General features: G+C 57.1%; 1 protein-coding gene across 1 annotated transcript in view; it reads left to right on the forward strand.

Annotated features, from left to right (window-relative positions):
* Nucleotides 1–11,247, forward strand: part of lamc1 (laminin, gamma 1) — a 28,999-nt gene that overhangs the window by 16,520 nt on the left and 1,232 nt on the right. The window contains exons 3-28 of the mRNA XM_028426785.1: nt 1,856–1,986; nt 2,733–2,899; nt 3,501–3,689; nt 3,986–4,103; nt 4,531–4,629; nt 4,721–4,857; nt 4,989–5,111; nt 5,191–5,380; nt 5,645–5,757; nt 5,933–6,154; nt 6,242–6,430; nt 6,504–6,749; nt 7,380–7,533; nt 7,653–7,795; nt 7,874–8,052; nt 8,127–8,283; nt 8,532–8,737; nt 8,816–8,895; nt 8,975–9,112; nt 9,182–9,326; nt 9,403–9,552; nt 9,900–10,014; nt 10,123–10,322; nt 10,402–10,560; nt 10,637–10,736; nt 10,811–11,247. The exon at nt 10,811–11,247 is cut by the window's right edge and continues 1,232 nt beyond it. Of these exons, the coding sequence (XP_028282586.1) occupies nt 1,856–1,986; nt 2,733–2,899; nt 3,501–3,689; nt 3,986–4,103; nt 4,531–4,629; nt 4,721–4,857; nt 4,989–5,111; nt 5,191–5,380; nt 5,645–5,757; nt 5,933–6,154; nt 6,242–6,430; nt 6,504–6,749; nt 7,380–7,533; nt 7,653–7,795; nt 7,874–8,052; nt 8,127–8,283; nt 8,532–8,737; nt 8,816–8,895; nt 8,975–9,112; nt 9,182–9,326; nt 9,403–9,552; nt 9,900–10,014; nt 10,123–10,322; nt 10,402–10,560; nt 10,637–10,736; nt 10,811–11,067 (4,107 nt within the window). The 3' untranslated portion in view covers nt 11,068–11,247. The remainder of the gene's footprint in view (nt 1–1,855; nt 1,987–2,732; nt 2,900–3,500; nt 3,690–3,985; nt 4,104–4,530; nt 4,630–4,720; nt 4,858–4,988; nt 5,112–5,190; nt 5,381–5,644; nt 5,758–5,932; nt 6,155–6,241; nt 6,431–6,503; nt 6,750–7,379; nt 7,534–7,652; nt 7,796–7,873; nt 8,053–8,126; nt 8,284–8,531; nt 8,738–8,815; nt 8,896–8,974; nt 9,113–9,181; nt 9,327–9,402; nt 9,553–9,899; nt 10,015–10,122; nt 10,323–10,401; nt 10,561–10,636; nt 10,737–10,810) is intronic.

Genomic DNA, 11,247 nt, shown 5'->3' on the forward strand with positions numbered 1-11,247 from the left:
TTTGTCGCTCGCTCACATTCCTGCTGTCTGTCATCTCTGAGCAGGGAAATAACCAGCAGCTCCATCTCCACAGGCTGCGGACCAGCTCTCCTCATGACCCCCTAAAATCCAGCTCTGCCTGGAGCCGCTGTGACAGGTGTCTGTGGAGAAGATCACATGATGATCTGTCACGGTGCCCTGCAGCTGAAAGAGTCACATTCTTCTTTAACCAGTACGGTCCACAGCAGCAGGCCTCAGATGGCCTGACCTGTGGACCACGTCCTGTGTATCATCACCTCCACAGACCGAGCTCTTAGAGGTGGCTGGAGGAGTTGGTGCTGTTGAAGAACAGTGGATGTGTGAGGTTGGAGCAGGGTTAGTTGGTGGGATGTCTGTGTTTGTACGCACGGTGCAGCTCAGCTGGATGTTTGTGGTTCTCAGAGGAGCGTCCTCCCAGCCGGGCCGCTGCACGCTGGCACCGAGCTGCGGATGATTGATGGCAAACAAATGTTCTGTGCAGTGTAAACAGAGAGGAACCTGCACCGGCTTCCTGGGCCGGCCGCCCTGAAGGGCTGCAGCTGCCAGACGGGCCGGATAAGGTTTCTCTTAATGAATCATGAGGAGGAAAAATTTGCAGCTGAGAACCTCCGTCCTCCGTCCTGAGCAGGCGGAGGCGGCCCATCTGTCAGCAGGCAGTGTGCAGGGAGAGGGGAGCTCACCAGGAAGTAGACCCTTACACAGGCTGATGCTATGATTGTCCTTCAGACCCTGAACGCCCCACGGGGTCACCTCAGATGGCGGGGCCTCGGCTCGTCCTGGAGAATCCGGACTGTGGGTGAACTTCCTGTCTCGGGCCCTCGGTGACTCACAGCTGAGATCTCTGCTCCACGTTCCCGGCGGGGTTTCACATCAGTGTGCCGAGTCTTCGGAGGAGGGGGGGCAGGAGTAGGCAGATTAATGCTGAACATGAGCAGAGGAAGTCCAGCTCTGCTTATCTGGCCCCTGAGGGTCCGTTATGTGAACATGTGAGCACTGTACAAACATGGAGGGTCACTGATGAAGTGGCTTTGCTGTCGGCAGATATTTAGTCTCTCTGCTCCTGAGCGTGGTTTTATTGTCGAGCTGAATCCACGCGTCTGTGCACAGAACCCGACCTGAGTGTGTGTTTGTCTTCAGACAGCTGCGCTGAGCTCCTGCTGATACCGGACAAAGCTATCGCTGGCCCTCGCTCAGTTTCCCATGAGGCCCCACACAGGCGTGATGTTGAGTAACTCTCTTTATCCTCCGAAACCGAACAGGTGTCCTCGGTAATTCTCTCTCCCTCTGGGTTCATATCAAAACGCCAACAGAACACATTCCTCTGCTCCGAACCTCACGCTCGGACTTCCTCTTCTGTTTGTGCGTCATCGTTTTTCCCACAATCCCTGGCTGCACGCGCAGGGTCCACATGTGTTTTCTCCATGTACACACACACACACACACACACACACAGACACACACACAGCACTGAGGACTGATGTTCCTGCTGCAGCATCAGAGGAACACACACTTCAGCATGTCTGTGTGTGTGTGTCTGTGTGTGTCTGTGTCTCTGTGTGTGTCTGTCTGTGTGTGTCTGTGTGTGTCTGTGTGTGTCAGTGTCTGTGTGTGTGTGTGTGTGTGTGTGTCAGTGTCTGTGTGTGTCTGCATGGATCAAACATGAGGGTGAGTTACAGCCACTGAAGGCCTGCACAGCTCCACAGTTCCAGCCCACAGGGCGTCAGTTGTTTCCTTCTGCTCCTCCACAGCAGAGGTCGTCCTGAACGAGTAGAATGTAAACAGAAGTGTTTCGTCTCAGGGTGACTGTGTGTGTTGACTTTGTGTTGATGTGTTGCAGGACTGGGTGACTGCCACCGACATCAGAGTGACCCTGAACAGGCTCAACACGTTCGGAGACGAGGTTTTCAACGACCCCAAGGTCCTCAAGTCCTACTACTACGCCATCTCTGACTTCGCCGTGGGGGGAAGGTAGCGACCTTTGACCTATTTTTGATGCTGTGCAGTAAACAATGGTTCCTTTAATCAGAAGTGTGTGAACACGTCCCGGGGGCCTGAGGTTCAGAGCCCTGCTCAGACGGGCTGCGGCGGCTCTGAGGTGTCACTGTGTGGTCTGCTTCCCTGTGGCCTGCTTAGGAATCCACATCAGAGCTCCTTTTCCTGCAGGCCATTACTGAGTGTTCCACAGACTGCCACCGCAGCCATAATCTGTTTGAAATGTGGAGCAGATTTCCATTACACAGCCAGCATTCCTCGCATTCCTGGCCAGCAGGGCTGGATTACAGGGAGACCAGAATGAGGCGGACCAACTGCCATGACGGATGGAAGAAAAGGGGAGAGTCCTGAGCCGGCACCTGCAGGTTTTAACCTTTTCCTCTCCGAGGAGGCCCGTCCTCTGCAGCCCGGTGGACCTGAGCAGAGCCTGTAATCCGCAGGCAGCCTCTCAGCCTCTGGGCCTCTGGGCCTCGCTCTTCCTTCCGTGCTGTCAGTTTTTCCACGGCTTTCTGCCAAGAATCACCTGAGACAATAGCCAAAGGTGGCTGCTGGGCAAGTCCCGGCCTGTCGGTGAGGGGCTCCGCTCCAACAAAAACCTTCCCTCAGAGCCACCGAGCGGAAAAAGCTCCTCACAGGCAGAAACAATGAACACTGTAAACCTCTGTAGCCCCTGTGCCTGGCTGGTGTGTCACCTGGGTGTACCTGTGTGTGTCTGTTTGCAGGTGTAAGTGTAACGGCCACGCCAGCGAGTGTGAGTGGAACAACAGAGGACGGCTGGTGTGTAACTGCAAACACAACACAGAGGGCAACGACTGCAACGTGTGCAAACCGTTCTTCAACGACCGGCCGTGGAGGAGAGCGACGGCGGACAGCCCCAACGAGTGCCTGCGTGAGTGCTTTACCGCAGCCGAGGCCGCTTTACCGCAGCTACAGCCAGGTTACTGCAACCGAGGCCGCTTTACCGCAGCCGAGGCCGCTTTACCGCAGCCACAGCCAGGTTACTGCAGCCGAGGCCGCTTTACCGCAGCCACAGCCAGGTTACTGCAACCGAGGCCGCTTTACCGCAGCCGAGGCCGCTTTACCGCAGCTACAGCCAGGTTATTGCAGCCGAGGCCGCTTTACCGCAGCCGAGGCCGCTTTACCTCAGCCACAGCCAGGTTACTGCAGCTACAAATGCATGACTGCCTTACAGCAGGCCTTACCTCAGCTGTGTTTTGCAGAAGCTGTGATCACTTTACTGCAGCTGTTTCAGAAACAGCCCTCAGAGCGCTGAGCTATAGATCAGGTAACCATGGTAACCAGTGCTGTAACTGGTCCCTGTGTGAGTCATGAGGGTCCCTGGGGCATTGTGGGAGCTGGAGTTCTCAGAGAATCATTCATGTTTCAGTGCAGATGCATGACTAAAGTGTGTTCAAGGGGTTTTACTGTTCTTCTCCCACAGCTGGCTCATTCAAACTTAATGTGAACCTCTGTGTGTGTGTGTGTCTCAGCCTGCAACTGTAACGGGAAGAGCTCGGAGTGTTACTTCGATGCTGAGCTGTACAGACAGACGGGTCATGGAGGTCACTGCAGGAACTGCGGCGACAACACCGACGGACCCAACTGCGAGCGCTGCCTCGACAACTACTACAGAGACCAGAGCGGCAGCCGCTGCCTGCCCTGCAGCTGCAACGGCGTCGGTGAGTCACTGCTCGCCACCAGCAGCATCACTAGGAAGTGGTGGCGGGTCTTTGTGGCCCGTTCATTACTTGTGGACATACACCTGTCCGTCCTACAGGACAGGAGGAGCAGAGTGAGTGTTGCTGCAGTAGGTGAAGACATGTGTAGCTGCCGGTGGTTTGCAGCAGTTTGAGCAGCTCACCGCAGCGTAATGAGGAGCAGCTGTGCCAGCAACGGGCACTCGCTAACTGTCTGTTAATGGGAGCTGATTGTTTGCACGTGGGTTAACATGCTGTGTGTGTGTGTGTGTTCGCAGGCTCTGAGTCTCCACAGTGTGACAGCAGAGGTGTGTGCGCGTGTAAACCTGGAGTGACCGGAGAGAAGTGTGACCGCTGCCAGCCGGGATACCACAGCCTGACAGAGGCCGGCTGCAGGTACGCCCACCTGAAACAGAACAAAGATGGAGGACGGAGGAGTCGGCTCGGTGCCTGAACCTGAGCCTGTTTTATCTCTGTGTAGATGCAACATCATTGTGTTACCCTAGCTTAGCACAAAGACGTGAAGCAGGGACAAGAGACTGTAAACCTAACTCACGACACTGCCAGTGTTAGCCTAGCTTAGCACAGAGCCTGGAGAAGGGACTGGTTAGCTTACCTTAGCACAGTAGTTTGAAGCTAGAGGAACTGTTATCTTAGCTTAGCTGCAGTTTGTTGTTGTTCACAGAAAGAAGCCTGTTGTTTTAGTGCCTGTTCAGTCTGGACTGTAAAACACTGACTGACCTCTGAGCGCCCTCTGCTGGCTGCAGCGGAGATAAACCTTCCTGTGTGTAAGTCCCTCTCTCTCTCTCTCCCTCTCCATCAGGCCGTGTACTTGCTCGCCCTCGGGCAGCACTCAGGAGTGTGACGTGAACACGGGACAGTGTCGCTGTAAGGCCAACGTGGAGGGCTTCAGCTGCGACAGGTAACGCTGCCCGACCTCTGACCTCTGACCTCTGACCTCAGGGCTGTGGAGACGCGTGATGACAGGTTGTCTTCCTGTTTGTGTCCTTCAGGTGCAAACTGGGATACTTCAACCTGGACCCCAACAACCCTCAGGGCTGCACGCCGTGTTTCTGCTTCCAGCACTCGTCAGTGTGCGACAGCGCCGACGGCTTCAGCGTGCACACCGTCAGCTCCGCCTTCAGTAGAGGTACGGCACCAGAACCTGTTAGAAACTGTTAGCCTAGCTTAAATACACAGCAGCAGCACTGGGCTCTGTACAAATGATGTCACTAAAATGGTGTCTGTGTGTGTCTGTGTGTGTCTGTGTGTGTGTGTCAGATGACGAGCAGTGGACCGCTCAGCAGCGTGATGGGTCCAGTGTGTCGGTGCAGTGGTCCGCCAGCACACAGGAACTGTCCCTCATCTCGGACGACTACTTCCCCATGTACTTCATAGCACCAGGTACACACGCCTTCCTGTGCTTGTGTTTGTTGTTGTTGTCTTGTTGTTGTCTGATCCTCACTGACTCGTCCTGCCACAGAGAGGTTTTTGGGGAACCAGCTGCTGAGTTACGGTCAGAACCTGACCCTGAACTTCAGAGTGGACCGGCGGGACGCCCGTCTGTCCGCAGAGGATCTGATCCTAGAAGGAGCCGGCCTGCGGGTGGCGGTCCCCCTCATCGCCCAGGGCAACGCCTACCCCAACGAGAACATGCAGACCTACGTGTTCAGGTGAGGCCGCTTGGGTCTGGTTTGGGTTTACTGTGTAATCCAGCCCGATGGAGATTGACTGTTCGATCAGTATCAAATTCTGATGTGTGTGTTTTGGTTCAATTGGATCTGGATTAAATCAAATAGATGTCATAATCTGACATCATGGATTAATCTGTAACAGTAATCTCACATTATAAAGAGTTAATAATACAATAATTCATGTTAGTTTAGATTGAATTAGGCAGATGTGTGGTTGTAATCTGTGCGTCTCCTCTGCTTCAGGCTCCATGACACTGCAGATTACCCCTGGAGGCCGTCCATCAGCCACTCTGACTTCCAGAAACTTCTCTACAACCTGACGGCCATCAAGATCCGCGGCACCTACAGCGAGAAGAGTACGACACACACACAGACACACACACACAAACTCACCCCCCCACCCCCATTCACACACACACACACACACACACACACTCCAATTCACACACACACACCCCCATTCACACACACACATACACACAGACACACACATACACACACACTCATGCCTGTAACACGTCTTTCCTCCAGGTGCTGGTTACCTGGATGACGTCTCCTTGGTGACGGCGAGGCGGGCCCCAGGTGTGCCGGCCCGCTGGGTGGAGCAGTGCACGTGTCCTCAGGGTTACCAGGGTCAGCACTGTGAGCAGTGCACTGTGGGATTCCGCCGCTCGCGCCCGGAGCTCGCAGCCTTCAGCCCCTGTGAGCCCTGCAACTGCAACGGACACAGCGACGCCTGCAACCCCAGAACGGGTAACACTGACTGATGCTGACTGGTTCTGCTGACTGAGCTGGGTTGTGGTGGTTCACTGACTGTTCTCTGACTGGTCTCTGGTGCAGGAGCATGCGACTGTCAGCACAACACGGCCGGCCAGAGCTGCGAGCGCTGTAAGGACGGTTTCTACGGCGACGCCACACAGGGGACATCAGCTGACTGTCAGCCGTGTCCCTGCCCGGCGGGGGCCACCTGCGCCGTCGTCCCCAAAACCAGAGAGGTGGTGTGCACCAACTGTCCCGCTGGAACCACAGGTACACAACGAGCCCCTGCAGGTCTGCTCCTCTTCCCCCAGAGAGGTCACTGTGTGCTCTCACCTGTCTGCAGGGAAGCGCTGCGAGCTCTGCGACGACGGCTTCTTCGGCGACCCTCTCGGTCAGAACGGGCCCGTGCGGGCCTGCCGCGCCTGCAAGTGCAGCGACAACATCGACCCCAACGCCGTCGGCAACTGCAACCGTGAGACCGGGGAGTGCCTGAAGTGCATCTACAACACCAACGGCTTTTTCTGTGACCGCTGCCAGGAAGGTTTCTATGGCAACGCCTTGGCCTCCAACCCCGCCGACAAGTGCAAACGTAAGAGGCCGAAGCAGTGAGACACAAACCACATGATGCTCAGTGACCAGGAAACACCTGTGATAACTCCTCCTCCTCCTCCTCCTCCTCCTCCTCCTCCTCTCCCTCCTCCTCCTCCTCCTCCTCCTCTCCCTCTCCTCCTCCTCCCTCTCCTCCTCCCTCCCCTCCTCCTCCTCCTCCTCTCCCTCTCCTCCTCCTCCCTCTCCTCCTCCTCCTCTTCCTCCTCCTCCCCCTCCTCCTCCCTCTCCTCCTCCCTCTCCTCCTCCCCCCCTCCTCCTCCTCCTCCCTCTCCTCCCCCCCTCCTCCTCCTCCCTCTCCTCCTCCTCTCCCTCTCCTCCTCCTCCTCCTCCTCCTCCCTCTCCTCCTCCTCCCTCTCCTCCCTCTCCTCCTCCTCCCTCTCTTCCTCCTCCTCCCTCTCCTCCTCCTCCCTCTCCTCCTCCTCCCTCTCCTCCCTCCCTCTCCTCCTCCTCCCTCTCCTCCCTCTCCTCCCTCTCCTCCTCCCTCTCCTCCTCCTCCCTCTCTTCCCTCTCCTCCCTCTCTTCCTCCTCCTCCTCTCCTCCTCCCTCTCCTCCTCCTCCCTCTCCTCCCTCTCCTCCCTCTCCTCCTCCCTCTCCTCCCTCTCCTCCTCAGCCTGCTCCTGCTCCGGGCAGGGTACGGTGGGTCATCAGACCACCTGCTCTCAGGTCACCGGTCAGTGTCAGTGTCTTCCGAACGTCGCTGAGCGTGACTGCAGCGCCTGCCAGCCCGGCTTCTTCAACCTGCAGAGCGGCGCCGGCTGTGAACGGTCAGCTCAGCTTTGACGCCCTGTGATTAGCTTCAGCCTGCAGGACTGTTTGAAATGAGTTGTAATCAGATTACTTCCTTGTAGGAAACTGTCCTTGCTAACTGTTATGATGTGAACAGGTGTAACTGTAATCCCATTGGCTCCACCAACGGTCAGTGTGACATCATCACGGGACAGTGCGAGTGTCAGCCCGGCGTCACCGGTCAGCATTGCGAGCGGTGTGAGGTCAACTTCTTCGGCTTCGGCTCGTCTGGATGCAAGCGTGAGTACGGCGGTGCCGCTCTGAGCACGAGGCAGGGTTAAAGGTCAGAGGTTAACATGGTGTCTGTGTGACCTGCAGCCTGTGACTGCGACCCGGAAGGCTCCCAGTCGGGTCAGTGTAGGGAGGACGGACGCTGCGAGTGCCGGCCCGGCTTCGTGGGTCAGCGCTGCGACATGTGTGAGGAGAACTACTTCTATAACCGCTCGGTGCCGGGCTGCCAGCAGTGCCCCTCCTGCTACAGCCTGGTCAGAGACAAGGTGAGCGCACGGCGACGACACTGACAGACATTCACAGGTGGACCGGTGAGCTAACACGCTGTCCGTCCGTCCAGGTGAACCAGCAGAGACAGAAGCTCCACGACCTGCAGACTCTGATTGACAACCTGGGCTCTGGTCAGGACACCGTCAGCGACAAGGCCTTCGAGGACCGCCTGAAGGAGGCAGAGAGAGCCATCGTGGAGCTGCTGGAGGAGGCTCAGACCAGCAAAGGTAACCAGGAGCAGGTCCTCAGAGGACACAGCTTTACTGTCCAGCTACAGACGGGTCTGTCCACTGCAGCCCAAACTGGAGGCTGAGGCCCTCACAGGATGTATGTGTGGCTGTTTAGTCTCGAGAGCACTGACCTGCTGCAACATCAGGACCAGGTCCTCCTCTCCACCTGCTGCCATTGTTAGAGGCTTGTTTACATAACATGAGGAGAAGAAGAAAGAGTAAAAACATGACCTTTGACCCCACAGATGTGGACAGAGGCCTGCTGGATCGTCTGAACAGCATCAACAACACTCTGACCACCCAGTGGAACCGCCTGCAGAACATCCGGAACACGGTGGACGACACCGGCGCTCAGGCTGACCGCGCCCGCAACCGGGTCCGAGATGCTGAGAACCTGATCGACCGGGCCCGGCACGAGCTGGACAAGGCCAAGGACGCTCTCAGCAAAGTGGTGAGTGAGGTCGTGTCGTCATGGAGACTGACCCGAAAGCTTGTAAAAGCGTTCTAACAGAGACGATGTGATCCGCAGGACATCAAACCTCCAGGTGGCACCGGTGAGCCCAACAACATGACACTGCTGGCTGAGGAGGCGCGGACTCTGGCTGACAAGTAAGATGACACGTCAGATGGACGGGTTCCACCCGAAGGGCCCTACAGCTCGTATATAAACACGCTTCTCTCCCTGCAGACATAAGATGGATGCTGACCAGATCGAGAAAATCGCCAAAGACGCCAACGACACTTCGACCAAAGCGTACAACCTGCTACTGAAGACGCTGGACGGAGAGAGCAAGACGGGCCAGGACATCGAGGAGCTCAACAAGAAGTGCGTTGGTGTGTGCTTGTGTTGTGTCTTTGTGTCTGACTTCCACTGACGTTCTCGCTCTGTGTTCAGGTACAACGAGGCGAAGGAGCTGGCCAAGAATCTGGAGAAACAGGCCAGTAAGGTCCAGGCTGAGGCGGAGGACGCCGGGAACCAGGCTCTGAAGATCTTCGCCAACCTCACCAGCCTTCCGCCGTTCGACACCAAGGCTCTGGAGGTGAGTGCGGGACTCTTTGTGTAACACAAGTGGTGAGAGCAGGATTCCAACGTGTCTGCTGTGTGTGTGGTGTCAGGATGAGGCCAACAAGATCAAGAAGGAGGCGTCAGACCTGGACAAGCTGATCGATAAGACGGAGAAGGAGTACAACGACCTGAGGGAGGACCTGAAGCCCAAAGAGCAGGAAGTCCGCAAACTGCTGGACAAAGGAAAGAGTGAGCAGCAGGTACCAGTCCCCACCGCTCCCAGTCCCCACCGCTCCCAGTCCCCACCGCTCCCAGTCCCCACCAGTCCCCACCGCTCCCAGTCCCCACCGCTCCCAGTCCCCACCGCTCCCAGTCCCCACCGCTCCCAGTCCCTGCCCGCTCCCAGTCCCCACCAGTCCCCACCGCTCCCAGTCCCCACCGCTCCCAGTCCCCACCAGTCCCCACCGCTCTCAGTCTTTCTGAGCGGTGATGTTTCTGCCCGTCCATGAGAGCGCTGCAAAACCAACAGAAAGCTGTGCAGCGCCTCGTGGACGGGTACATGCAGAAACAGCACTCTGACGGCCGGTGTCCTCTTCCTGTCTCACAGACCGCAGATCAGCTGCTGGCTCGAGCTGATGCTGCCAAAGCTCTGGCAGAGGAGGCAGCCAAGAAGGGCCAGTCTACCTTCAGGGAGGCCGAGGACATCCTGGACAACCTGCGAGGTACCCGACCGCCAGCCGCTTCCCCGCAGCCTTGAACAGCTGATGATGATGTCATCGCTGTTTTACCTGAACGACTTCCTGTTTCATGTTCTTTGTTTCATCTTGCAGACTTTGACAAGAGAGTCAACGACAACAAGACGGCTGCCGAGGAAGCCCTGAAGAAGATCCCCGCCATTAACGCCACCATCATGGCTGCCAACGAGAAGACCAGGCAGGCTGAAGCGGCGCTCGGCAACGCCGCCGCTGATGCCAAAGAGGCCAAGAACAAGGCGGAGGAGGCCGAGCGCATCGCCAGCAACGTGCAGAAGGTAAAGCCGCCGCCGCCTGACGAGCAGCGGTCTGTCTGTCAGCGCTGTCCTCGCTGTGAACACGTCTCTGTCCTCACAGGGCTCCGCCAAGACCAAGGAGGACGCAGAGAAGGCCTTGCAGGAAACCACCAAGCTCGAGGACGAGGTCAACAACATGATGGACCAGCTGAGCGGTGCAGAGCAGGAGCTGGCCAGGAAGAAGGCGGAGGCCGACCAGGACATGATGATGGCTGGGATGGTAGGACGTCCCGTCTGCTCACAGAGGATCCGACTCTCTCTGGGCTTTATCAATAACGCTGCTGTTTGTCCTGCAGGCGTCTGATAACGCCAAGGAGGCGGAGGACAACGCCCGCAAAGCCAAGGGCACGGTGAAGACGGTCCTGAAGATCATCACAGCCCTGATGGATCAGCTCGGTGAGAACAGAGCCCGGGACTCTGCGGCAGACATTAGCCCGGGTTTGTCTAAACATCACGTTCCTGTCTTGCAGGAAACATTGACAAGGTGGACCTGAGCAAGCTCAACCAGATCGACGAGTCGCTGAAGAGGGCCAAGGGCAAGATGGCCGACAGCGAACTGGACAAGAAGCTGGCGGAGCTGAATGACGTGGCGCGGACTCAGGAAGAGATGATCAACGACTACGACCGGCAGATCCGCGAGATCCGCGCCGACATCACCAACCTCAACGACATCAAGAACACGCTACCCGACGGCTGCTTCAACACGCCGTCTCTGGAGCGGCCTTAACGGCGCCCCCTCCCTCCATCCCGCCTTCGACACTCTCACGTCTAACACTCCGGCTGACAGGCCGACTTTTACCAAAACAGTTTTTAAACTTTCTTTGTTTTCTTTTGCGAGGCAGAAGCCAATATCTGAACGCACGCCACAGTTTGAGCAGCTGTCTGTGAGGAGACGGTCGGACCAACT

The sequence above is a fragment of the Parambassis ranga genome, chromosome 17, assembly GCF_900634625.1.
Source record: "Parambassis ranga chromosome 17, fParRan2.1, whole genome shotgun sequence".
NCBI classification, from domain to species: domain Eukaryota; kingdom Metazoa; phylum Chordata; class Actinopteri; family Ambassidae; genus Parambassis; species Parambassis ranga.